Raw genomic sequence first — 27,293 nt, 5'->3', positions numbered from 1 at the left:
CAGATGGCTTGCCCTTGACATTCCAGGATGACGGTGTATCTGCTGAGGAAACAGGACGGGGGTTCCTCAAGATATTAAAAATGGAAATTCCATATGATCCAGCAACCCCACTTTGGGGTGCACACCCCAAATAACTGGAAGCAGGGACTCAAAGAATATTGGTACTGCCCGTTTCTAGCAGCATGATTCACATGCAGGTGATGGTCATTGTGGCTGGTGTGACGCAACCAGGGTGCCCATCGACAGACAAATGGATAAACAAAATGTGGTAAATAGGTACAATGGAATCTCACCCAGCCCCCCAAAGAGAGGAAATTCTTTTTTTTTTTTTGTCTTTTTTGATCCGCACCTGTGGCATATGGAGGTTCCCAGGCTAGGGGTCTAATTGCAGCTGTAGCTGCCGGCCACAGCCACAGCCACAGCAACACAGGATCCGAGCCATGTCTGCGACCTACACCACAGTTCATGGCAACACTGGATCCTTAACCCACTGGGTGAGGCCAGGGACAGAACCTGCGTCCCCATGGATACTGCTCGAGTTCATTAACCGCTGAGCCACGATGGGAACTCCAGAAATTCTGACATGTGTGCCCACGTGAAAACCTGAAGACAGCTTGCTAAGCAAAGCAAGGCAGACACAAAAGGACAGATCGTGTATGACCCCACTTGTCTGAGGCCCCCCAGAGGAGTCATATCCACAGAGATGGAAAGGGGATGGATGATGGTACTGGGGGCTGGGGGAGGGGGTGGGGACAGAGTTTCAGTTTTGCAAAATAGGAAGAGTGCCAGAGATGGGTGGTGGTGATGTTTGCACAACAATGTGAAGGTCTTGAGAAGCACCCTAAGAGCCACTTAAAAATGGTGAAGATGGGAACTTTTGTTATGTGTGTTTTACCACAATTTAAAAACATCACAGTGTGATGGACCCTAGGGTTGGGTTAGGACTCAGGATACAAGCCCCCTCAACACACACACAGTGTGTGCATTTATGGAAGTATTTCCAGGTCCCAGCTCTGAGCTAAATGCTCAACACATTCGCCTAATTCTCTTGTAAGGCTGGGAGGTAGTTGTCAATAATTCACAGATGAGGAGCTGTGGCTTAGAGGGGTTAAGAGACTTACACAAATTCACACTAAAAGTCAATGGCGGGTTCAGGATGAAAACTCAGGTCAATTTCCCACAAAATTCTTGTTAACCTAGACCAGCAGGCATCCAGCTTCTGGAAGGGCCAGATGGCACACATCAGAGACTCTGCAGACCATTTGGGCTCCGTCTCAGCTTTGCAGGTCCCTTGGAAGCCGCTGAGGATGAAATGTGGAGGAAAGAGCGTGGCTGTGTTCCCATAACACAGTGCTCACAGAAGCAGAAGGCGGCAAGGTCTGGTTGGTTGGCCAGCTCCGAGATGGTTCTTAACAGTTTGGCTAAGCCGAGGGTTCCCGGCAGTGTTGGGAGCGGGTACTTAGCCCTGGTAGATAATCCTCTAAAAAAAATCCGGGAAATGGGGTTTATCAGGCTCTAGGTGTCTTCAGATTCTCCTGCCCATCCTGGGTCCATCCATCTCCCAACTGGAGGGGTCCCTCTGCACCCTCTCCAGCCTGGCCCTCCTGTGTCCTGCTGCCTCTCCCTGGGCCCTCCAGCCCACAACTCTGCTGTTCTAGGGGGCCCCTCCCTGCAAAGCAATCTTCACCCCATTCCTGCCTGGGGCATCTCCAAGGAACACATGGTGGGCTTTGTGAACTGGAGTTTGGCACTTGCTCTCTGCCTCTACATGGATTAAATCATGAGCTACCACAGCTGCCAACCTGCAGCACCCCCTGAGCAGAGCTCAGGGTGGAGACCAGGAGCGAGGCACCCTGTGCTCTGGGAAAACTGGAAGAACATATTTTTAGATATTTTAGATATTTTTAGATATTTTATTTAGATATTTTATTTAGATATTTTTTAGATATTTTAGATATGTTTAGGAGAAGATTTTTATGAGCCCACTTCTTGCACCTCCTCATACGTAGAAACATCAGTAAAACCCTTCATAATGACCGATGTCTGACTAATAGTAACCTTCACGAGACCAGCGGCAACCTTCTGGGAAACTCCCATTGCCTTTAACACATAATGTCCCGATATTTCCTCTTTCCTCTTTGGGACAGTATTTCAGAGCTGTCTGAAATATAGCAGCCCAGGCTATTTTTTTAAAAAACAAAAAGATGTCACAGTCATCTGTGAGTGCAGCCACTCCTAAGGGTAAGCTTGTGAGCCCTGAGGGAACTCAGGAAAGATACAAGGAAGACTGGCCCAAGATCTGAGATGCATATCAAAAGGGTGTTTCCAGTAAGCTCAGACCTTTGTGTCTTCCCATAGAAATGTGCTAAATTCCTTAACTTGAGAGATCTGGTTTTCTCTAAATCTTTTGTTCCTACTACCCGCCCTTTGTTGAAAAAGCTCCTCTATATCCCAGCTCCCCACTCCCCTCCCGGGAGCGGTTTCTCCTGAGATGCTGTCTCCCAGGCCCGAGTCCTAATTTTGTCCCAGCTAAAACTTAACTCAACTTTCAGGTTGCACTCTTTTTTAGGTTGACAGCGTCTGGGTGGAGCAGGGAGTGAAGTCTAGGGTCCCCTCTGAAACTCTGCACACACAGGTCAGGGTCATCCATCCACTGTCCAGTAGCAGGATGTTGCCCTGGAGCCCGAAAGGTGAGAAAGGGCAGTGGTGACCAGGTCTAAGGGGCCGGCCACAGACCACAGCCACGCATGCAGGAGTGACAGCGGCAGGCGGATGTCGGCTGGTCCTGCCAGGAGCACCAAGGGCACGTGGGCCTCAGAGAACCCAGGGGTGACTACCAGAGAGCGCCTCTCTTCCCACCTCTCCTTCCAGCCCCTCCTGCTCCAGAGGCGGCCCTGCGACAATACTGCTCTGGGCACTCTTCTCTCTGCATAGCATTCTCTCAGCCTGAAGAGCTGCACCTTTCCAATGCTTCATGGTCCATAGGCACAGAGAGACTTCAGGAAACTACAGCCGGAGGAGATTCATGCCAGGGACCTGCTGGTGGGATGTCTGTGCCCTCCTCTTCTGGCCTGGACCAGGGCTAAGGCTGGAGCAGATAAGGCTGGAGAGGGACATAGCTGACGGGCTGATGTTTCTGGCTTCATCCCAAGTTAAACACAAATGATTTCTTTCCAGTTTCTGCTCTGCAGTTTCAATTCAGAGCTCATCAAAGAGGGGGCTGGAGCGCAGGTTAGCAGGGGCGTATGTGGTGACAGTGCTGAGCTGCCCTGTGCCTGTGGCCCAGGGCTGTCCCTCAAGAGATGTGATTTCTCTTTTCTTTCCTTCCAGAGAATCACAAGGGAAGCATGCCATTAAAACCACCTCCTCCATGGATTTCCCCTTGTGGCTCAGTGGAAACGAACCCGACTAGGAACCATGAGGATGCAGGTTCAATTCCTGGCCTTGCTCAGTGGGTTAAGGATCCGGTGTTGCCGTGAGCTATGGTGTGGGTCACAGGTGGGGCTCGGATCCTGTGTTCCTCTGGCTGTAGTTTAGGCCGCCGGCTACAGCTCTGATTCGACTCCTAGCCTGGGAACTTGCATTTGCCATGGGTATGGCCCTAAAGTAGATGACAAAACACAAGAACGCCTCCTCCAACTACCACAGGCCAGAGAATGACCACAATGAACTCCCGGCTGGGGTTTGTCCAAGGTTTCCTCCAGGCACACTGAGGCTGGCCCTCCAGATGGGGTGACATCAGGAACGAGTTCCAGTGACAGAAATTTATCGGCGGGGGGGGGGGGGGGTCAGTCACTGAAAACCAGAGAGGCCCAGGCTCACTCGTGGGCTCAGCTGCCTCTGTTCCCACATCTTTCCCCTCAGTTTGTGCAGCAGCTACTGGACAGGGAAGAGCCTGGAAGAAGCCCAAACAGCCCACCCCTTGGGGCTGGGAGCGAAAGACCCAGTCATCAGGTCTCTGGGCCGCAGAGCAAGCACAGGGGAGACGGATACTCATGAGGGCATGCATTTCATTGCCCACTTTAGTGTACTCTGAAAAACCAGGCTGAAGAAAGAAGCCTGACCATCTCAGGTCTTCCTCCTCTGAGCACGGCTGTGTGCCCTCCAAATGCCCTTGACAGAGGGGAGGGCTGGGGGTGGGGGGCAGATGCTGTCACAGACTCCAGGGGAGCCATGCCTCCCTCACTCTTGTAGGGTGAAATCATGACTGCAGCATGAGACACTCAAGAGAGACACTGGCAAGAGCTCGAGAGGCACCAGACTGGGGCCGGGCCAACCACGTCCCCACGCAGCAAATCCGACCCAGTGCCTGTTTTCATAGAGCCAGCCAGCTCTGAACGGCCTTTATATGTTTCAGTGGTTGAAAAGAATATCAAAAGATGAAGATGTGGTGACACAGGAACACGACATTCAATGTCAAAGTCAGTGTCGGTAAAGACAACTGTTTGCGACGGGGCCACGCTCCCCTGTTTTCACACTGCCTGTGCTGCTGTAACAGAGAGGACCCTCCTCCAGGGCCCCCCCAAGGGGTGGGGGTGGGGGGCAGACCCGCCTGCATCCTCTGCTGTGGGTCCTCTCCGAAGTATCAGATAATGGTATCTGATGCCCATTTCCGGAGTTGTTTTACAGATGCTAAAACCCCCAAAGGGAAAATGCTACCTGCTCAGGACTTGCCTGGGTACCCCACCATCAGCCAATCAGGGAATCGTGCATGAGCTGACCACACACCCAGGGACATCCCCTCCCTCACCTGGCCTTTAAAAATTCTCCTAAAACCCATCAGGGAGTTCAGGTGTTTTGAGCAGTAGCCATCCTGCCCTCCGTTGGGCCCTGCAATAAACCCCGCACATCCCCGCGTCCTAGATTGGCTTTGCTGCACAGGCGAGCAGACCCAAGGGGGGTTCAGTCACTCTGCAACAGAGCTGAGAGCCGTGGCTCCTGGGGGGCACGGCCTGGCATGGCTCGGAGCTGTGTTGTAAAGCTACAAATCAGTGCCTCCCACCTTTGTTCCAGAAGGTTCTTGTCCATGTTTCATGGAAGTCACTTATGTTGCCGTCACCCTTTCCCACCCTCCCGGGGAGTGACAGCGTCAGACATCAGACGGAGAAGACAGCCCTGGAGTCTGACAGCAAGTAAAGGCCCGAAAAGGGATGAACCCAGGAGATCCGGCTCCCAGAGGAGTTTGGCTGACTCCTCCTTCCAGGACGGCGTAGACGGCCTCTTTTCTGTTAAAGATTTCACCTCTGGTCAGGCAGGTCCCAAGCCTGGAGAGGGAGAGCAGGTCGCTTACCTGCATGTCACTCCTGGCGATGAAGCCCTTGCCCCCAGCGTCGCAGGTCTGGAAGAACTCCTGTGCCTTCTTCAGCATGGCCAGCTCTGCTGGGGCGGGCTCCTGGTCCTCCTCCCGTGGCAGGTCATCCAGGGAGCCTGGAGAAAGCCCACTCCCTCGGGACCCCCGGCCGGGTCCCTGGGGTCTGTGGAGCACTCTCCTGTCGGGGGTGGCCATGCAGATCTGTCCGTTGCTTCCAGTCGTTACACGACCTGAACGTGGAGGATGAGAGAGAGAGAAGAGTGGGTGCGGTGGGGATGGAGGGAGGCTGGAAAAGGATGACAGGGGATGGGGACAAAGGGAAATGTGCTGTGACACTTCATAGATCAGCTGGTCCATCAGTGAGAAGATGGAAAGAAAGCAGACGTTTCCAGATTGAAAGGAGGCCAGAGGCATTCTCCCCATTTAATCAACAACAATGCGGATCCCAACAGACCAGCCACCATTTCTCGAGTGTTCACCTGGAGGCAGGTATCCCACCAACTGTGATGCACGACCTGGGCAGAACGGCTTACAGTCTCCCTGCTCCTGCCAGGATGGTGTCAAGGTCTCTGGCATCTAGTGGCACCTACCCGGCCCCCACTCAGCCCTCCCGGTCAATAGTCTTTCCTTACGTGTTTTCTCTTGCCAGGCCCCTGACGTCCTCCACCTTCCTGGAACCTGACACCCCCGCAGAGGTAAGTACAGATGAGGAAACCGAGTTTAGGGGAGGTGAGGGAATGGGATCAAGGTCTAGCAAAGGTAGGGACCTCCCAATCTACACTACACTGCCTTCCTGTCGTGGGTCCCACCTGTGGTCTTGCTCAGTCTCTTCATCCCCAGCTGATAATAACCTTAGTCACTTCCCAGAGGCACATCTTTCATTCATTCATTCATCCTCATCTCTTGACGGCCATCTGCTGAGCTGACACTGAGCTAGGCACACACGAATGCAGCATGGCCCCTGCCCTTCGGGATCGAGCTTCTAATGGTGAGATTTCAATCCTGCCGACCGAATGGAGGAAGGTGCTTTGGCTTAGGTCCCTCCTCTGTGTCCCTCAAAACAGACCGCACAGCAGGAACTAGTACTGGCCAGCTATGCGAGCTTAAGAGAGCTCTGAAGCCACTCTGGGGATGAGGAAGCCAGATCTCTCCATTCCAAGTCTGGTTTTCTCTGGCTCCCTGCTTTCCTGGCCCACGTTCCAGCCCTGGCATGAAAGAGGCAATCTCATGGTTCTAAAGGAGCCAGCTCTGAGTGCTGGCAGACAGGGACCATGTCTTACTTGATTTTAACCCTAGTTCCCAGCTCAGAATAAGGTACATGGTGAGTGCTCATGGACTGGTAAAGGAAGGAAGACCAATCTTTTGTAAATGCTTTGCAGGGAGGCCTGAAAACATTTGCATTTCAGTCAGATAGTTCTCTAGGTGGGATTTTTTTCATCTCATAAAGAATAAGCCCAGGAGTTCCTGTCATGGTGCAGCAGAAACGAATCCAACTAGGAACCATGGGAGTTCGATCCCTGGCCTCGCTCAGTGGGTTAAGAAGCCGGCATTGCCTTGAGTTGTGGTATAGGTCGTAGATGCAGCTCGGATCTGATGTTGCTGTGGCTGTGGAGTAGGCCAGCAACTACAGCTCCGATTTGACCCCTAGCCTGGGAACCTCCATATGCTGTGGGTGCGGTCCTAAAAAGGAAAAAAAAAAAAGAAGAAGAAGAAGTCCAGGAGTTTCTCCTGTGGCTCAGCAGTAACAAGCCTGACTAGTATCCATGAGGATTCAGGTCCAATCCCTGGCCTTGCTCAGTGGGTTAAGGATCTGGCGTTGCTATGGCTGTGGTGTAGGCCAGCGGCTGCAGCTCTGATTCAACCTCTAGCCTGGAAACTTCCATATGCTGCACCTGTGGCCCTAAAAAGCAAAAAAAGAATAAGTTGGGACTTTTTCCAGAAAATCATGGAATAACAGGGACTGAATTCATCTTCCTGCTGAAATAACTAAAAATCTGGATAAGATACATATTTCTAAATGGTTTTCAAGGCACTGGACATCAGGCAATGGAGATTCTTCAGCAGGGCCAGGATGAGGGCGAGTGGAGGGAGGCTCGATAAAAATCCATTGTATTTCTGTATACCAGCCACAAAAAGTTAAAATTGAAATAAAAATATCATTTATAGTAGCATCAAAAAAATGAAATACATAAGGATCTACCTGACAAAAAATGGGTAATCCTTATACACCAAGAGCTAGAAAATGCTGATGAGAGAAATTAAAAGAAGACCGAAATAAGTGGAGAGATACGCATGTTCATGGACTGGAAGACTCAATCCTATTAAGATGTCATTTCTCCTTAAATTCTCTTATAGATTCATCTCAATCCCAATCAAAATCCCAGCAGATTTTTAACACGCTGATCTAAAATTCATATGAAAAAGCAAAGGACCTAGAATAGCCAAAACCATGTTTTAAAAGAAACACAAAATTAGAAGGCAAACAGGACTTGATTTCAAGACATTATAAGGCTACAGTAATCAAGCCAGTGTGGTATTGGCATAAAGACAGAAAAATAGATAAATGAAACAGAATATAGAATAGAGAACCCAGAAATAGGCTCATACACAAAACTGATTTTTGACAAAGATACACAGGCAATCCAGCACAGGAAGGATAATCCTTCCAGCAAATGCTACTGGAATAATTGGATATCCATTGGCAAAAAAAAAAAATTCAGTTCATACCTTATACCAGGTACAAAAATCTACTCACAACAGATCATACGCCTAAACGGAAGATCTAAAATTATAAATTTTGAGAAGAAAACATCTTTGTGACCTTGGCTTAGTCAAATATTTCTCAGTACAATAGCAATAGCATAATCCAATAAAAAAAAAAAAACCTGATCAACTCACTTCATCAAAATCTAAAATTTCTGCTCTTTGAAAGATACCACTTAAGCTACAGAGAAAACATATTTGCAAGTCATATATCTGGATTTTGGTCCAAAGTGAATAAAGAGCTCTCAGAACTCATTAATAAGAAAATAAACAGTTAAAAAATTTTAATGGACAAACGTTTTACAGGCATTTCACCAAATGAGATATATGGATATCAAATAGCTACATGAAAATGTTCAACATTATTAGTCATAAGCGAAACACAATTTAAAACCACAATGAAATGCCACCATACTGTTGTGAGAATGGTTGAAATGAAAAAGACTGACCAAGTCTTAGCAAGGATGTGAAGACACGCATATGTTGCTTGGGAATGTACACAAAATCTACAGCCCCTTCAGAAAATACCTTGTGTTTCCCTAAAAAAGCCAAATAAACTTTTACCATCCTTTCCAGCCATCTCACTCCTAAGTATTTGCCCAAGAGAACAAATGCATGTGTCCATACAAAGACGTCTCCATGCAGCTTCATAGAAACTTTATTTGCAGCAGCCAAAGACAGCCCACATGTTCATCAGCAGGTGAACAGGTAAGACTGTGGTATAAATGCACACTGAGATGCTACTCTGCTTTGAAAGGAAGGAACTATGGACCAAGCGACAAACTGCGTGAAGCTCAAAGTAATCACATGCACGAAAGAAGCTGGACAAAGAGAGTACATCCTATTTGATTCCATTCATACAAAATTGTAGACAAAGAAGGCTATAGTGACAGGAAAGAGATAGGGGAGGGTGGGGAAGGGTGAAAAGAAGGGACTACAAATGGGCCAGAGGGCATTGGCACCAACCTGGATGCAACTAGAGATGCTCATACGAAGTGAAATAAGTCAGAAAGAGAAGGATGAATACCATAGGAGATCACTAATATGTAGAATCTAAAATACGCATGAATGAACCTATCTACAGAGCAAAAACAGACTCACAGGCATGGAGAACAGACTTGTGGTTGCCAAGGGGGAGGGGGAAGGAGTGGGATGGATGGGGAGTTTGGGGTTAGTAGATGCAAACCATTGCATTTGGAGTGGATAAGCAATGAGGTCCTGCTGTGTAGCACAGGGAACTCTATCCAGTCTCTTGGGATAGAACATGAGGGAAGATAATAGAAGAAAGGGAATGTGTGTGTGTGTGTGTGTGTGTGAGAGAGAGAGAGAGAGACTGGGTCATTTTGCTGAACAGTGGGAACTGGCACAACATTGCAAATCAACTATGCTTTAATAAAAAATAAAAAAGGTTGGATAACAAATGGGCAAGAGGAAACTCTTGGGGGTGTGAATAATGTTTGAGATCTTAATTGTGGTGATGGTTTCCTGGAGACGTACATACACACGCATTCAGACACACACGCATATGTATACGTGTATATACAAATATACATCAAAACATCAAATTACACATTTTAAATATGTTCAGTTGATTCTATGTCAATAGCTCAATAGATCTATTTTGAAAAGAAAGAAGAAAGGAAGGAAGGAAGGAAGGAAGGAAGGAAGGAAGGAAGGAAGGAAGGAAGGAAGGAAGAAAGAAAGAAAGAAAGAAAGAAAGAAAGAAAGAAAGAAAGAAAGAAAGAAAGAAAGAAAGAAAGAAAGAAAGAAAGAAAGAAAGAAAGAAAAGAGGGAAGGAAGATAGATCCAGCCAGACCCGTCTCATATTCCCTAGGACTTGCAAATCTAGCCCTGCCTGTTGTGTTTATCCCACAGGATCCTGGTTCTTCCTTTCACGTTCCATTCTGGCAGGCAGGAGATGGCTGAAAAGCAAGCAATTTCCCTGTGAAAACCCTCAGGAGCTAAAAGAACTTTGAAAGTAAGGATGCAGGGCAAGGCCCTGCCGGCAGACCGGTCCCCTTCTTTCTCCTCTGGCTTGGCTGGCAATCCTCGCACAGCATCCATGAGGTTTCCAGGGGGAATGGAAGACAAAACAACAGAAGTGCTTCTACTTTCATTTCAAAATAAAACAGAAGCCCAGTGATGGGCTCGGCTGTCTCACATTTGGATTGAGCCCAGTGACGCTCTGGGCTCAGGGCTGGACACAGCTTTGTGTCTCAAATGTCTTTTAAGCCACCAGACAGTACACCCATAACAGGGAAAATGGTGGGATGGGTTCCAAAGGCAGACGGCAAAGGCCATCACCGTTACCTGCCCATCCTGAGCGGAGCTGGCAGACCGCTGTTCTCCCTCCGGAATGGTTCCATAAAAGCCTGTATACACAGAAGGAAATTATCTAGCCCACAAATATTTCCAGGAACATTTCCCAGGCTTCCAAAGTAATTCACAGTTTAGTAACTGCTGCAATCAGAACATTCATGGACCAATCCTTTCTGAAGGCTCTGAGCCTACTTCCTCCTCATTCTGGGCTCTGCGGGGATGGAGTGGCTGGTTCTCCCTCCCCACCACATCTGAGGCAGACTTGAAAGTCACCCAGATCTCCCTCGAATCTCCTGCAGTGCATACGGAAAATGCCAGAAGACAAGGAAATGGTGAGCCCCCCATCCCCAGGGTGACGTGGACCGGGCACTGACAGCACCGCAACATGGCTCTGGGCCACCCACAGGCCAAGCAGACAGACCCCAACCCTCCGCTCCCCCACCTGGCAATGCGGATGGCAGTTCCTACTTCCTGTGAGGACAGGACAACTTAAAAACACATAAAACACTTGGAAACTATGCCTGGCACACAGTAAGCGACTGGTAAATGTTAGCTCTTACAATCATTTCTAAAGCATTTTCAGTATTATTCTTTTTAGTTCAAAATTCTGAGAATAAGAGGACTCTGGGAGGTGATAAAATAATGAAAGATAAACTCATAAGGGTGCTAATTATACTTTGCAGTTTAAAAATTTTCACTTCTATCCTCTCATTTCCATAGCGATCCTGTGAGGCGGTCAGGACTGGCTGTCTTTTGCAACTTTTATTATTGAGACTCTCAGGCTCTGAGAGGTTAAGCAACTTGTCCAGGGTTATCAAGGAGAGCTGAGGCTCCAGATCACCACCACGGAGAGTAAGACAGGAAACCAGAAGCACAATGGGGATATGTTTGTTTTCTAGGACTCAACGAAGAGCACGTTTTCGTCCCTTCTCCCTTCTGTAAGATCGCACCACAGTCTGTTCCAACCCTCTGCATTGTACACACCTTCTGGGCCCAGCTCCAACACCACCTCCTCCGAGAAGTCCTCCCTGATCACCCGCCTAGACTGTTTTGGCCTCTGTCCCTTGAGTACGCACTCTTTCATGCTTTATAAGCATTAGGATGCTTGGTCCATTTGGCTAGGTTTTTAAGAGCTTATGATGTGTCTTATTTCTTCCACCAAGTTGAAAGACTTATCAGTAAATCTTAGTAAGTATGAAATCGATATTTAAACTTTTTTTTTTCTTTTTAGGGCCACACCTGTGGCATGTGGAAGTTCCCGGGCTAGGGGTGGAATCAGAGCTGCAGCTGCCAGCAACACCAGATCCAAGCTGCCTCTGCAAACTATGCCAAAGCTTGTGGCAACGCCAGATCCTTAACCCACTGAATGAGGCCAAGTGTCGTCGAACCTGCGTCCTCATGGAAACCAGTCCATGAGGATATAGTACAGGAATTCCAGTATTTGATCACTTAAGTGAACAAATTCTCAGCCTGGTACTTGCATAAACCATGGGCTCACTAAGTGTGTCTTGGCTTCCTAACCGGCCTTGGAGAGTGAGGGCTGGGAGGGGTATTTGTGGACCAACAAGAAATCTCTCTCTGGGAGTTCCTGCAAGAGTCTGGGCTCACTAAAATTATTCCTTTGAAGGCATTCCCACTGTGGCACAAGAGGATCGGCTCTGGAGCACTAGGATGCAGCCTGGCACAATGTGTTAAGGATTCAGCAGTGCTGCTGCAGCGTAGGTGGCAGCTGTGGCTCAGATCTGATCCCTGGCCAGGGATCTCGAGATACCATGAGGTGGCCAAAAAAGAAAAAAGCGGGGGGGGGGGGGCTTATTCCTTTGATGTGCATCTTAACTGTCAATCCCTCCTGTTTTTCTCCATCCTGAATCCCCTCAGCGGTGGCTGCTGTGGCTGATGGCTTGAGATTGATGTTTACTAAAATGGCAGGTGACGTTTTGTGGTCCACAACAGGTTGGGGTTTTCAGCCCCACCCCCCACCTCCATGAAGGAAAGATGGGCTGGAGATTGAGTTAGTCACAAAAATCCAATGATTGCCTGCCCATGTAATGAAGCCTCTGTAGGAAGCCCCGGCAGGTAGGATTCAGGGGGCATCTAGGTTGGAGAACCCTGGGGTGCCCCACCCATGCCACACCCTGCCTTCCCTTGCCCTGGGCATCTCTTCCTTCCCACTATCCCCCCCCCCCCAGCTGTATCCATTATAACAAACTGGTGGTGGAAGGAAGGTACTTTTCCTGAGTTCTGAGAGCTCTCCTAGAGGGTTTTTGAACCTGAGAGCAGGGGGCTGTGGGAAGCTAAGAATTTATAACTGGCTGGTCAGACGTGTGGGCGTGTATGGTCAGGCCGCCCATGGTGGCAGTTGGCGTGCTCTCTGCATGTTCTCTGCTGAGCCAGTGCCTGCCCCACCACACCTATTCCTGTGCCTGACCTTCCCTCTTAATCATACAGCCTAGTCCCAGTGAACGCCTTCCTACTTGCCCAGCAGTGACTGCTCTAGCCTTTAGCTCAGAATGTCTCCCCTACGATGTTTATCAAAAGCGTGGGGAGGGACCGGTTCCTCTGCTGCTTTTCCTCGGCAGCGATGAGCCAACCTGTGTCCACCCCCCCATAACAGTAACCTCACTCTTCCCCAGTAGATAAGACGGTTGCCAGGTCCTGCCTGCTGTGTGCTGTCCACGCTGGGGTGTGGCTCCAGGACCCTTTTGCTTCAGATATGTAATCTCCCCCATCCAACAGGCCATTAATGTATCTGCTGCTGCTTCCCCAGGCCACCAGGAAGGCCACATGCCCCACCAGCCCCCCGAGAAGGCAGGTGCACGCATGCACTTTTGAGAGGATAACTCGCCACTCTGCATGCCGTGGCTTATGCAACTGCTGTATCCCAGCTCCTTTTTCCTCAAATTAGGTCCAGTTCCCTGGTCTGACCTCAAGGGAAACAGCGGTCTCCCCCAGGTCCACACCACTATTATTCAACATCCCCGTTCACACTTCTCTTGCTTTGTTATAAGCGACATGAAAGGCCTCAATAATGTTTTGGGGTCTCCGTGAGATGGTTGCTGTTCACCCTAATTCCTCTCATAATTAGTGTTGTAAGCCACTTTGAAGATAAAAGGTATTTTATAAGAGCTAAGTCCTATTATGATTAGCTTTCCAATATTTCCTTGCTGATGAGCATATCAAAGGCAAACACAGCCTCAGCATGAGATCTGGTAGTTAATTAGAGGTATTTCAAGGCGGCTGGTGTGTATTAAAGACACTGCTGCAAAATTTATCAACATTAAAAAAGCGCCTTTCTCCCCAGCAGAGAACAAGCTCTTTCAAAAGGCTGTCAGCGCTGATGCCTGCCAGACTGACGAGGACCAAGCACTAATACATCCTCTGGGCCTGGGAGAGAAAGTCTCAATAATTGCACCTGCTTTTGTATAATATCTTATTGTCAACATGGTTCTGTGCCCCGCCCACGCCTCCCCCCCCCCCCCCCCCCCCCCCCGCCCCCTGGTCCCCCGCCCCAGCCGCAGGCTTATTTTGTTTTGTTTTCAGGATCATCCTGTGATATGGACAAGCAAAGTGACATGATCCCTGCCTGGCACATGAGGAAGCTGCAAAGTGGTTTGGAGGCAGAGACATCTGTGTGGTACAGCTGGATACAGTAACAGATGCAGTTACCGAGGCAACACTGTGGATGTCCGGTCCGCATCCCCGCCAATATTTGTGCGCTACCCACCATCCCTGACCTTACTCTAGCTCTCTGCCCCGTGACCCTTAGAAGCCTGACCCTTGGGCTTCCGGAGTTTCTTTGGTCCATATGAACAGAACCAGAAGTGTCTGAAGTTTCCCAGCCAATGTCTGCCTGGTGTGGAAGTGGGGAAGCCCATTCCCTAGTCTCCAGCACGAACAACTCGAGTTGGGATTTACACATGCGTGGGGCCAACCTGGGGCCCCGCATCACACTCCGGCTTCTTCCCCGCTCCTGTCCTACTTCTTTACTAGGTCTTCCTGGAGTATTTCCTTAATAGATCACTTGTCTGGGGAGCTCTCTCTCAGGGTCTGCTTCTGAGGAACCCAGCCTAAGACAGCTCTCCTAACTCAGCATGAATGAGAACATTCTGCATGTTTTCTATTCAGTACATGCTCCCGGATCTCCTTAGTTCTAAACCTTCCCTGCCAGGTCTAAATATCTATCTTTTCCTGTGTCCACCCCTAAGCTCCCAGTCCTTAGCACTTTACTCTCAAAACCCCTACCTTCCCTTGGATCATGAGATCCAACTCCTTTGGAAAAGCCATCTGTGGGCCCTCCCTGGACACATGGAAGGCACTGAACCAGACAGATGCTGTGGGAGACACAAAGATACAGGAAAGAGCATCCTTTTCCTTAATGAACTTACATTTGCAGGGGGAGAAGATGCACATACTGGAGTCAGAGGCTGTGCAGAAGCAAACAACTCTGAGTGGTCCCCCAGAGCCAAGCACTGCCCCCAACACTCCCTGCCCTGTCATTCTGGCTCCTTCATTTCATCTTAAATGTTTAAGAAAATGGAAGCCAGCCCTGGCAGAGATAATTCAAATGAGTGGATAGTCCAAAAAAGAGCAGCCTGTATTTAATCTCAATTTGAGTTATAATTTTTTCAATAGCAGTACTTCAGGAAGCAGCTTCAGAGAGGTTAAACAATTTGCCGTAGGGAAACTGCTAATCGTGACAGAGTGTGGATTTGATCCTAAACCTGCTTGATTTTTTTAAAACCTCAGTTTCTTAATCTGCAAAATGGGACCAATTATTCCAACTTTGCAAGACTGTTATAAGGACTTTTAAAAATAATACAGAGTTCCCATCGTGGCTCAGCGGTTAGTGAACCTGACTAGCATCCATGAGGATGCTTGTTCCATCCCTGGCCTCGCTCAGTGGGTTAAGGATCCAGTGTTGCCCTGAGCTGGGGTGTGGGTCGCAGACATGGCTCAGATCCTGTGTTGCTGTGGTTGTGGCATAGGCCGGCGGCTACAGTTCCGATTAGACCCCTAGCCTGGGAACCTCCATATGCCTTGGGTGCGGCACAAAAAAAAAAAAAAAAAAAAAAAAAGACAGAGAGAGAGACAGAAAGACCAAAAAAGCAATACAATGTATCAGAAACATCTGAGACAATATCCAAGACAATAAGTGCTAAACAGTAAGTGACTAGTGTTATTATTCCCAGAGGTAATTGTACTGAGCCAAAGGGTATTGTATGTGCCTATTTTGAAAGCTCGTAATACATATTACCAAACTGCTTTCCAAAACAAAACAAACAAACAAACGAAAGGTTAAAGCCATGACAGTCCCACCAAGAGGACTCATGTAAAATGCAAACCTGACCATGCCTCCCAATTGCTTTCAGGATAAATCCTAAAAACACAGGTGCACCACCTCCTTGGCATCATCTTCTCCCATCTCCCCCAGCACATTCTCCTCCCTGTCTCAGCTCCTTCATGCCTTGGCATCATCAAACATACAGTTCACTTGCCTGACATGCCTTCCCTGTGTCTATGCTGCATCCTCTGAATGCTTAAGAATTCCTTTGAGGGCACTTTCTCCGGAAGTCACCCTGAGCTCAGCACAGTCCAACTTATGTGCTCATCCTTTGGGCTTCGGAAGCCTCCTGGGCTTCCACCTGCTCTAAGACTTCCTTGCCTTGCCTTGCCTGTGCTTTTCCCTTCTCGCACACACACACGCACATAGGGACCATATCTCATTCCCAGCTCTTAGCAAAATTTCTGGCTCCTTGATGAAGCTGAATAAATATCCACATAATGTCTGCCAGCTCATGTTCTCTCTTCTGATTCAAATTGAAGCAGAAACAAAAACCAAGAACCACTGTTTAATGCACAAATTGCTAAGTGGGGCAGAGGCCACTCCAGGGGCTAGATTCCAATATTTTCTCCTAAGTCACAGTTTTGCAGGGATTGCTGTGAGTCTGGACAGCATTTTAGTGGCTGGTAGAAAATGAGAGGAGAATGAGGATAGTGGTTCCAGCCTGCAGATAGAACCGCAGTCGGCATCTCAGCCAGCAGATCCCAGACTTTCCCCGTCAAACCTCTAGACTGAGTTTCCTTTCCATGCCCCATTCTTTTCTATCTCAAGTTTTTCTATCAAGAGGTAGGGAAGAACATGGTACCCTAGAAAAGTTTATACCAGGCATCAAAAAATCAGGCTCAAGTGCTAAATTTGCCAACATGTGACCTTAGGGGAGGCTGGTCCATTTCTCTGAAAAACTGGAGATAACTGTTCCCCATCGGTCCCATGGGAGAAGTGTCAGATGGGGCACTGAACGTGAAGGTGAACACTGATGCTCTACACAAACGCAGACATAGCCTCATTGCTATGGGAGAGGTCGGAGGGCAGAGGAAGCAGGGCAGAGAGGTGGGAATCTGCTCCTGGGAATGAACGGCTCAGCTCATCAAGGCTCTTCTGCCCACATGTAACTAACTATGGGTAAAAAAGATCTAGGAAAAGTGACAAATTTCCTCTTCCAGAGTCCTTCCTTAAATACACTTAAGTGATACCCACTTGTTTCACCAGCTTTCCCAGTGGAGTGGAACAGACATCTGTCATCTAGCATTTAAGAAGCTGTGTTCGTATATCCTTGATGGATGAAGAATTTTGCAGCAAAAATACTTACAAACCATATTCAACAGCACCACTGAAAGGGTCATACACCATGATCAAGTGGGATTCATGCTTTGGTTGTAAAGATAGTTCAACATACACAAATCAGTCAATGTCATACATCACATTAATAGAATGAAAGATAAAAGTCATGTGATCATCTCAAGAGATGCAGAAAAAGCATTCAGCAAAATTAACATCCACTCATGATTAAAACCTCTCAATAAGTTGAGTATAGAAAGAACATACCTCAACAAAACGAAAGCCATGTGTGACAAGCCCATAGTCAACATCACACTCAATGGTGAAAGGTTGAAAGTGTTTCCTCTAAGATCAGGAACAAGACAAAGATGCCCAGTCTCACCATTCCTACTCAACATAGCACTAGAAGTCCTAGCCACAGCAATCAGGCAAGAAAAAAAAAAAAAAAAGGTATTTGGAAATGGAAAGGAAGAAATAAAATGGTCTGTGCACTGATGACATCATTTTATAGAGAGAAACTCCCAAAGATTTCATAAAAAAAACTAGTAGATCTAATCAATAAATTCAATAAATTATAAATTAACAGAGAGAAAGCGTAAGAGAGATAAATGCTGGCAAGTATGTGGAGACAAGGGAACCCTTGCACATTGCGGAGAATGTAAATTGGCACAGCCACTATGGATAAGAGTATGGATAAGAGTCCTTAAAGAATTGGAAATATAACTACTGTATGATCCAGCAGATATACTTCTGGGTATACATCCAAAGGAAATAAAATCACTATCTGAAAAAGATATCTGCCATTTCCATGTTCACTGCAGCATTATTTACAAAGCCAAGATATGGAAATGACTTGGATATCCATCAACAGATGAATGGAGAGATTATATATAAAATTCAGGTATAAAAAAAGAAGGAAATCCTGCCATTTGCAATGAAGGGCACTGTGCTAAGTGAAATAGGTCAGACAAAGACAAATATTCTATAACCCCACTTTTACGTGGAATCCTGAAAACATGCACAGCACAGATTGGTGGCTGCCAAGAATAGGGGTAGAAGGTGGGGGAAATGGATGAAAGGGGTCAAAAGGCACAAATTCTAAGATAAATAAATCCTGAGGATTCATGTACAGCATGTGACTGTAGTTAATAACACTGCATTGCATATTTAAAAGTTGCTAAGAGAACAGGTCTCAAATGTTCTCATCACAAGAAAGAATCATAACCATGTGTGACAGGTGTTAAAATAAGAGTGGTAAGCTTCTCACATCTATTCACACACATATATCACATCATTCTGTTGCACACCCGCAACGTATGTAATATTATGTGTCAATTGCATCTCAGCAGAGCTGGGGAATAAAAGAAGGAAACCTTCTGCAGAAAGCGCAGGAGGAATGGCCAGTCTGATGAACTCAGCTTCTTGAATCTAAGCGCCTGCTGAGGATCCTCGTGACTATTAACCTCAGCAGCAGGGGCTCCGGCCCAGGGCCTGGGTTGAGGGCTGTGGGAGGTGGAGAGGTCCAGGCAGCCTGTCCACTCCCCTCACAGGCCCTGGCTCCTTAGAGGATGGGGAACTTTCATGTCTAGGGGATGCTTTGCTGCCAATGATTTGAATCCCATGTGGGAAACACACAGAGATAAGAACCTTGTTTCCACTGGGGCCACAGTGGAAGGTGTTTTATAGCAATTTAGAGAAAATTGGGAGAAAGCACCCCAATAGCCCCATTAGCACTGCAATGTCTCCGAAGCACACAGGCCCAGTCCCATCCTCTTCCAGGTTTTGGAGATGAGGAGGCGAGGAGGAGGGGTAGTGGTGGGAAGTCGGCTTAGCCACAGAGTCTGGAGGCTGTGTCCAGCCTAGTGGGGGAAGGAGGGGGTGGCCTCAGGGCTAACTGTCCCCCTGCAGAAGCCTCAGCTCTCAGCGGTGCTCTAGAACCCTCTGCATGCAACCCACAAATGCTGCCTCCCTCCCTGAAGCTCACCCTTGAAGGCAAAGATGCAGAATTGTGGCCAGAATCTCTGCGCTTCCTAAGAAAGACACACAGAGTACTTGTCAGAAGAGCCCAAGGCCCCCAGGGGGAGAATAAGGTGAGGTTGGGGGAGGGGGGGGAAGACCAGGCTTTGGGGCAGGATGGGCCTCCTTGCCTGGGGCGGCTGCGGATGCTACGACTGTGAACCCAACCTGGAGAGGGATTCAGCAGAATGCCTTGGCCGCGTGCTAAGTCCCGGGGCCTGTGTGTATGCCTGGAAATATTGGGGGGAGCCATGGGGATGGCGAAGGGGGTTAGAATGATCAGGCAGACCGGGTGTGTGTCCCCACATCTCCCCTGGCAAATTCACCTGAAGCAAATGCTTTCTATCCCAAGTGAGGCAGCGTAGCACTAGGGTGCTGGCTCATTCATTCGGTGAGTATTTGTTACATGCAGGCACTGTTTTAGGTGCCAGAGACAGTAGGCAAATCTAGCATGTTCTTGATCTCATGGAACTTACATTCCAGTGGAGAGAGACAAACAAGAACTCTAGAGGCCCAGGAGGTCTTCAGAGGTGGAAAGGGCAGGAGGGACGTCGCCCCTCTCACCGGCAGTATTACCAGCTCCACTCACTGCCTGGACCATGGAAGCCAAATGGGGAGTCTTCCCTCTAGTGGTTCCCTGGGCAGCGCCGTCAGCAAAGCCAGGGCACCAGGAGGACACAGAGATACTGTTGCCCTGGCTGTGCCCACCTGCTGACACCTGGGAAACATTAGTCACACTCATTTAGAAAAAAAATAAATCATCTAGGCTATCCATCAGGTGCAAACAGTGTTATTTTTAGATGGTAATCTTAAGAGATGATTTATTTTCTTCTAAATCTTCTAATAGTATTGTTATTACAATGTGTTACTTTTGCAAAAAAGAAAGAGACTTTTTTTTAAAAAAATGAGAGGTTTGGGAGTTCCTGCTGTGGCACAGTGGAAACAAATCCAACTAGTATCCCTGTGGATTCGGGTTCGATCCCCAGCCTCGCTCAGTAGGTCGGGGATATGGCTTTGGTATAGGTCACAGACATGGCTTGGGTCCCACGTTGCTGTGGCTGTGGTGTAGGCTGGCAGCTATAGCTCTGATTTGACCCCTAGCCTGGGAACTTCTATATGCTGCAGATGAGGCCCTCAAAAGCAAAAAAAAAAAAAAAAAAAGAGAGAGAGAGACAGGATTGGCCCAGATAAATCAAATGAATAAAGAATATATTTGGACAGAGAGGCAGGGACCAGATCTCAGGGTGATGAATAACATCCTGCCAAGCCGTGTTATGTTTATGGTTTACAAAGCAATTTCACAACAAATACCTCCTTCAGCCATCTCAAGACTTTCTCAAGGTTATATAGAAAATAAACTTTAGTACAGGAAAATACCTGACCCTTGAGACCCTGACTTCAAGGCTGATGTGTTTTCTTTTTTCTTCTTTTTTTCTGTTTGGGTAAAGTTTTCTTGGAAAACATCTATTTCATTCATTTATATAGAGTCTGTGGCTGTTTTCATGCTATAGTGACAGAGTTGAGTCGTGGAGACAGAGACCACATGACTGCAAAATCTGAAATATTTTACTCCTTTTTTTTTTTAGGGCCAATATATTTTCTGTTATTCCCCCTGCCCTTCTGTAACTGACCTCAGTTCTCTTTCAACTGAAGTCCCCCCAAAGCTGCTGAGCATCCGCGCCCCTGCCTCTCCCTCCCCCGGCCCCCGCCACCCCCGTTTGCCTCTCCCGCAGTGACCAAGCTCATTGATTCACAGGTGCATGTGTGAAACTACAGTCCTTCCCGAGGCCCTACCAGGTCCTAGACTTCATATTGAACTGGGTCTCAGGATACAGGACAGAGCCAAAAAGATCTCACTGCAGGAGAGGGGTTTTAACAAATTAGTGAATATACGCTGCAGGTCACGGTCACTGCGGTGAAATAAAAGTGAAGAGGATTATGCAAATGCCTAGCATCAGAGGGAGCTGTTTGCATCCAGGCACTGGCCCTTCCTCCACATGGAGTGGTATATTGTCCCCAAGTCCCCAAGGTAAATGGGGCAGATGTCCTTGTTGGAGGCCGAGATTACAAGGCGGCAGTTCTCAAAGGGTGTGTGTTCTGGGTGGAGAGGCAGCGCGTGAAGCCAGATGAAAACTTAACTAAGGACATCTCGCGCATTCACAGTGATGAAACAGCCCCTGAAGCCCTTTTCTGGAATAAAGTGGCGCTTACCAAGCACATCACCAGGGATGTCGCAAGTCAGTTCGTGACTGTCACTGGGAGAAGTCACAGAAAGAAGGGGCACGGCCGTACGGAAAACCAGCAGCTCGCGACGCAAGCCGGGGGCCTCTGTGTGGAGGTGAGGGTGCGGCCATTCGGCACCACAGGACCCGAGAGGTGGGATGGGACTGGAGGAAGTGACATGGAAGAAAGGCTTCGGGGCAGGAGGTAGCATTGAAAGGGCCCTCGGGGAGGGAATGGGATTTGGGTGTTCTCCCAGGTCATCCCATTTAGCAAGGCCACGAGGATGCCCCGGAGGCTGCAGCACAGCCTGGGGGCCCTTTTTCCTCCAGGCTCTGGTGCCTGGCTTCCGGCCTCTCATACTTCCTGGCTCCTCTGTCATATCAGAGGGTTTCTAAGTGTCTCTCCAACTCTGCTCCGCAGAGCCAGGCCACCCAAGGCTGAGCATAAAGGTAATCTCACACAGGGCAAGCTGGCAAAGGCCAAGAACGCCTGGCTAATTAGCTCACTTGCATGTCAGGTTCTACTGCGATCCGTCCATGGGAGAAGCGCAAACCTGCCAGAGCCTGGGACCCATCGGGAGCAGATCATTCGCATCAAGTACCCCGTTTGCCGTCTGATATTTCAGGCGCCTCTGCGGTGACATGGGCTGCGGTGAACGGTCACACCATTGACTCAGTGATGGCGATAGGAATGACCACGCTGCAACGACAGCAAACCCCTATGGTGCTTGTGGACGTTCGTAAACTAGGCCAAGGCGCGCCCATCAGCTCTGTAACAGGAGGGTCCTGAGCGGCTTCCCGAGCTGTGCGGTCTTATTAGTAAGAAGAACGTGCCTGCAGTTACTGCTCCCGGACAGCGGCTGGGGGAGGGCTGGGCCCATGGTGCCAGGCGACCCCCAGCACCCCTCCATCGGACACTGAGTCACCCACAGGGACAGCTTCATCTGCTAAGCAGCGTGGCCTGTCAGCAGAGGAAGAGAGTCTTCAGGGGAGGCCTGGAGAAGCCGGGTTCTCCTGCGATCTCATCCGCCTTCTCTCTGTTTTAAGGAGGTGAGGCTCTGTCTTGAGGAAGCCCTGAGTTTGAGCCCTGGGTGTGCGCTTCCTACTTGTGTGACCCTCAGCAAGTTCCTAACTTCTCTGAGCCCCTTTCCTCCCCTGCTCAGCTTGGACGGTATCAGGACCTTCCTTCTGAAGCTGGTGAAGCTGGCGTGAAGAAAATAAGATGCAGACGCACCCCAAGGGCTGAGCCTGGGGCCTGCCCTACACTTAGTGCTCAGTAAGCACTGGTTATATCATTGCCTGCCCTATTACTAGTATTACTGTTACTATTATTACTATTGCTGTTGCTGTTATTACAGACAGGACAGTTACTGTTACTGTTATTACTGTTGCTGTTATTATTATTATTACTATTATTATTATAGACAGGACAGTTATTGTTACTGTTATTACTGTTGCTGTTATTATTATTATTACTATTATTATTATAGACAGGACAGTTATTGTTACTATTACTACTGTTGCTGTTATTATTATTATTACTATCATTATTATAGACAGAACAGTTACTGCTACTATTATTATGGTTACTGTTATTATTATCATTACAGGACAGTTACTTTACTATTATTACTGTTACTTTTATTACCGTTACTATTATTCTGTTAGTGTTACTATTATTATTATTACAGACAGGACAGTTACTATTATTACTGTTACTGTTATTACTATTATAAGTATTACAGACAGGACAGCTCCTTGTCATTTCTTCGCCTGAACCCACAGACCAGGGTAGAACCCTGGGGTGCGGGCATCTCCCTTTCTGGGTGGAATCAGCAGTGGGGTCAGAGCACCTTGGGAGGGGCCACCCTTGCTGGGGTCCCAGCAGGGCCATCCGTGAAGCTGGGGCAGATGGCAGACTTTTGCTCCCGAGCCCCAGAACCACCCTGTCCAACACAATGGCCACAAGCCACTGGAGGCTGTCCTGCACTTGAAATGCAGCCGGTCCAAAATGAGACGCACTGTAAGAATAACCTAGTTCCCCAAAGAGGGATGAGCAATGTCTCCTTGATAAAGTTGTAGGTGGGCTACCTGCTGAGATGATAACCTTGGGGTACAGCAGGTTAAATCAAAGCTTAATAAAGCTGATTTCGCCTGCTTCCTTTCCTCCCTCTGCGGTGGTAGATAGAATGTGAGAAAGCATATATGCTCACAAACCCCTCTGCCGACAGCCTGGTCTGGAATGTGAGCTCTGGCTACTGCAGCGTCCCTTCCCCCCAGACAGGCCCTGACTGTGTGGGCACAGGGAGCTGTGAGGCCTGGAGGGGAGCTTCCAGAGCCAGAGGTCATGCTTGAGGAGGTGGGGACGGGGACGGGGACGGGGACGGGCCTGGGGCATTTTGGGAGTCGCCTGCATGAGCAAACCGAGTCTGGAAAAAATATAAAAAACTTGTCCCAAGACAGCAGGATTCAAACCAAGTGCATCCCAAACGCATGCTCTTTCTATGAGATCCCTGTACCTTCCATGGCCACGTAGGGCTGAGAGGGAAAACTGGATTTGGGATTTTCTTAGAAAGCATGTCCCCTCCCATCACCTCCAATGTCCTAGCTTCGGACAGGTCACTTGGCCTCCTCACGCCTCAGGCTCCCAAGCTCCTCTTCTGCACCATGTCAACCTCTGGAATCCATCCACTTCACCCCCTTATCCTGGCCTAGAGACAGAGGCTGAGCCTAAATATTTCCACGCTCTTCTCTCCACGATTTGGCCCCCGAAGAGCCCTTCTGGCTGAGGTTGTCTTCTGATCACCCAAGTCAATACCGTGTTTGTTTAAGGTTCCCTTTGATTCTACTTGGTTTTTGACGCTTTTCATCAGAAGCCAAAACCTTGCAGACTTTTCCCTTGATCATGCAATGGAATTCCCTTGGAGATATTTAATTCTAGAAAGAGCTTCTGCTCTGCCACATATCTTTGAAAGAAAAAAGACATCTAAATAACAAGCATTCTGCCATATTCAGACACAACCCTCAGAAGGCAAATGAGCTTGTCTCGCCTCTACCTGCTTTTACTGCTCGGTTGCCGTCTCTACCGATGAAGTTCCAACATTTTATTCCAAAGAAGGAAAGTCCTCCGTAACTACCAGCCTCTCATGTTTTCCACGTACTCCTTGAAGGGACCCTGACATTCTGTGAACATTTTCTGCTGCTGTTACTCCCATGAAACCCTCTGTGCGCTCTGCTCCACTCCAACCCCAGCTCAAGTGCCTCCTGAATGTTAATCTAAGCAAGAGCATTTTAGAATCGAAACCAATTTCTCAGAGAAGAAAAATCTCTCCTCTCCCCACCCCCGGTGAAACGCCAACACTATTTTTGATCAGAAAGAATAAAGAAAGATTTGCCAAAATCAACTATGTCATTCCAAAGTAAGAAAGGGCCTCAGTCAAATAAGAGGGATAGAGCTGCTTTCAACTCACCCCGACGTAGGATGTAGCAAACGCTTAATCGCCTACCCTGGTCTCAGCCACTTGCTGAATCATTATAGAGTTTTAGTCCCTTCCCCAGCCACCCAGCAGAGCCAGCAGTGACTGGAGCCAACCAGCAAGCACCAGGACAGCAAATGCGCCTCCTCGAAATAATTCTGTGCTGCATCCCAAGCAAAGCGGATTCACCCAGTGGTTCCCTTGAGCTGATGCTTACTGAGGGCCCCACTGCAAGGTGCTGTGCCAGGTCCCAGGGATGAAAAGTGAGTGACCCATCATCCGTGCCCTCAGAGAGCTCACCATCTAATGGAGACAGGTGCATGTTTCCTAGGAAAAGGCGTCGTCCACTCCCTGGATGCCCTGGGGGCTCTCTCCACAACGAGTCCCCTCCTCTTAGAAGCTGCCCTAATCTAAGGGTCCTGCCCATCCTCCCCGCTGTCACCCATTTTTGCTTCCATTTCTGAAAAACTCCTACATTCCTTCCAAATCACCATGCCGTATCCACCCTAGAGGCAGAGTATTATTTTCCTGGGGCTGCCTTCTGGTAAAAAAAAAAAAAAAAAAAAAAAAAAAAACTAGATGTCTTCAAACAGCAGAAATGTATTCTCTCACATTCTAGAGGCCAGAAGTCCTTAATCAAGGTGTCCACAGGGCGGGTCGTGTTCTGGGGACTTGGGGAGAAGCCTTTCCTTACTCCTCTGGAGGCGCTTGGCTTGCGGCTCCATCACTCGGGTCTCTGCTTCTGTCTTCACAAGGCCTCCTCCTCTCTGGGTCTCTCCTCCGCGTGCCTCTTGTAAGCACACACGTCATTGAATTTAGGGCCCCCCCTGGATAACTGAGATGGTTTCACCTGGAGCTCTGTTGCTGAATTACATCTGCGAAAACGCTTTTTCTTCTGACGGGCTCCAGGGTTCTGGTGGTTGGGGCACAGACCCCACCACAACCCTCTCTGTGCATCAAAGTCATCCATGGACATTTTCAGACTCCAGATCCCTGGCCTCACTCTGGAGATTCGGTTTCAAGTGATCCTGAGTGAGGCCAAGGTGTGCGACGGGGAGAGGGGTTCTTTTTGTTTGTTTGTTTTCTAGAGGTTCCCAGTTTCTGAAGCCCAAGCCTGGAGACAACCCAGGCTCCAGACTTAGAGGATGTCTCATTAAGCAGACAAATGGGTGATAGTAGCTTTCACCAATAGCTCTCTCCTCTGGGATTATTTTCAATGTACTCACAGATCACACCATCATCTACTGTTTTTGAAATGTTGCACCAGGAAGGTCAGAGACCTCGGAGATCCTTCAGTCGGGCAGTGCTCCACCCTCTGCAATCACCACCTATCTTTATATAACACGTATCTGGAAACGGCCTCTTTAACTGCCTGAAATGAAACTCCTAGAAAAATCAGTTGACCTCTATGCATCCTATAGCTCTAACTGGAATACAAAGGAGAAAAGGGGAAGCCATTCCTAACAAAAGAATAGACATTTCAATAAGGAAGAACTCTTGCTTGACTGGCCTGGAACACAGGATGAGGCAGGCAAGACTCATACCTCCTCGCGATGGATAAGATTAGACTTAGCATTCATGTGAGGAGCACAAGGAAATGCAAGAACAGAGGACCACGGATTAAAAAAGGTTAGGGTGAGAAGTAAACCCCGGGACCTGTCTGTGTCTCATAACAGGAAGAAAAGAACCTACACTAAGGTAGGGGAGACCTGCCAGATTAAATCACGAGTGTGGAAGGGGAGAAAACAAGGAAGTGTGTTCTTCTTGTGAAAGGGCTCGGCCTTGTATACAAGTAGAATGAAATATACTTTATTACGCTGAGACGGGGACAAAGTAACACGGAAGACAGGGCTTTGATCTGCAAACTCCACCCACCCCACGGCAGGGGAGGTGGGGCGAGGAAGGGCTCACACTGAGTCTTTAGCATCAAAAAAGCCTTGGAAACCACAGCCTTTTCCTTGAGGCCCTGGGGAAAGGAGGCTGGATAGAAAGACGTCATTTGGTAGATCTTTAGTAAGAACATCAGAGTCAGAGTGAAAAATACAGGTAACCCCAAGGAAACAATTATAATATTTGGAATTCCCTGGTGGCTCAGTGAGTTAAGGATCTGCCATTGTCAGTGCTATGGCTCTGGTCACTGCAGTGGCATGGGTTCGATCCCTGGCCTGGGAACTTCCACATGCCTCTGGCATGGACAAATAACAACAACAATAATAATTGCAGAGTTCCCGTCGTGGCGCAGTGGTTAACGAATCCAACTAGGAACCATGAGGTTGCGGGTTCGGTCCCTGCCCTTGCTCAGTGGTTTAACGATCCGGCGTTGCCATGAGCTGTGGTGTAGGTTGCAGATGTGGCTCGGATCCTGCGTTGCTGTGGCTCTGGCCGTAGGCTGGCGGCCACAGCTCTGATTAGACCCCTAGCCTGGGAACCTCCATATGCCGCAGGAGCGGCCCAAGAAATAGCAAAAAGACAAAATAATAATAATAATAATAATTGTAATATATATGTGTATATATATATATGAATATAAACTTTCAAAAACACCTTTTTTTTTTTTTTTTTGCTTT

At 48.3% G+C, this 27,293-nt stretch overlaps 1 protein-coding gene across 10 annotated transcripts in view; it reads right to left on the bottom strand.

Moving 5' to 3' along the window:
- Positions 1-27,293, bottom strand: part of CRACR2A (calcium release activated channel regulator 2A) — a 165,652-nt gene that overhangs the window by 67,673 nt on the left and 70,686 nt on the right. For all 10 annotated transcript variants that reach the window (XM_047787800.1, XM_047787804.1, XM_047787798.1 and 7 more), the window contains one exon: positions 5,291-5,541. In XM_047787800.1, coding sequence (XP_047643756.1) covers positions 5,291-5,506 — 216 coding nt within the window. In that variant the 5' untranslated portion in view covers positions 5,507-5,541. The remainder of the gene's footprint in view (positions 1-5,290; positions 5,542-27,293) is intronic.

Source organism: Phacochoerus africanus, chromosome 7 (assembly GCF_016906955.1).
Source record: "Phacochoerus africanus isolate WHEZ1 chromosome 7, ROS_Pafr_v1, whole genome shotgun sequence".
NCBI lineage: Eukaryota > Metazoa > Chordata > Mammalia > Artiodactyla > Suidae > Phacochoerus > Phacochoerus africanus.
The sequence above is the reverse complement of the archived record's forward strand: the minus strand, read 5'-3'. Positions and strand labels throughout refer to the sequence as shown.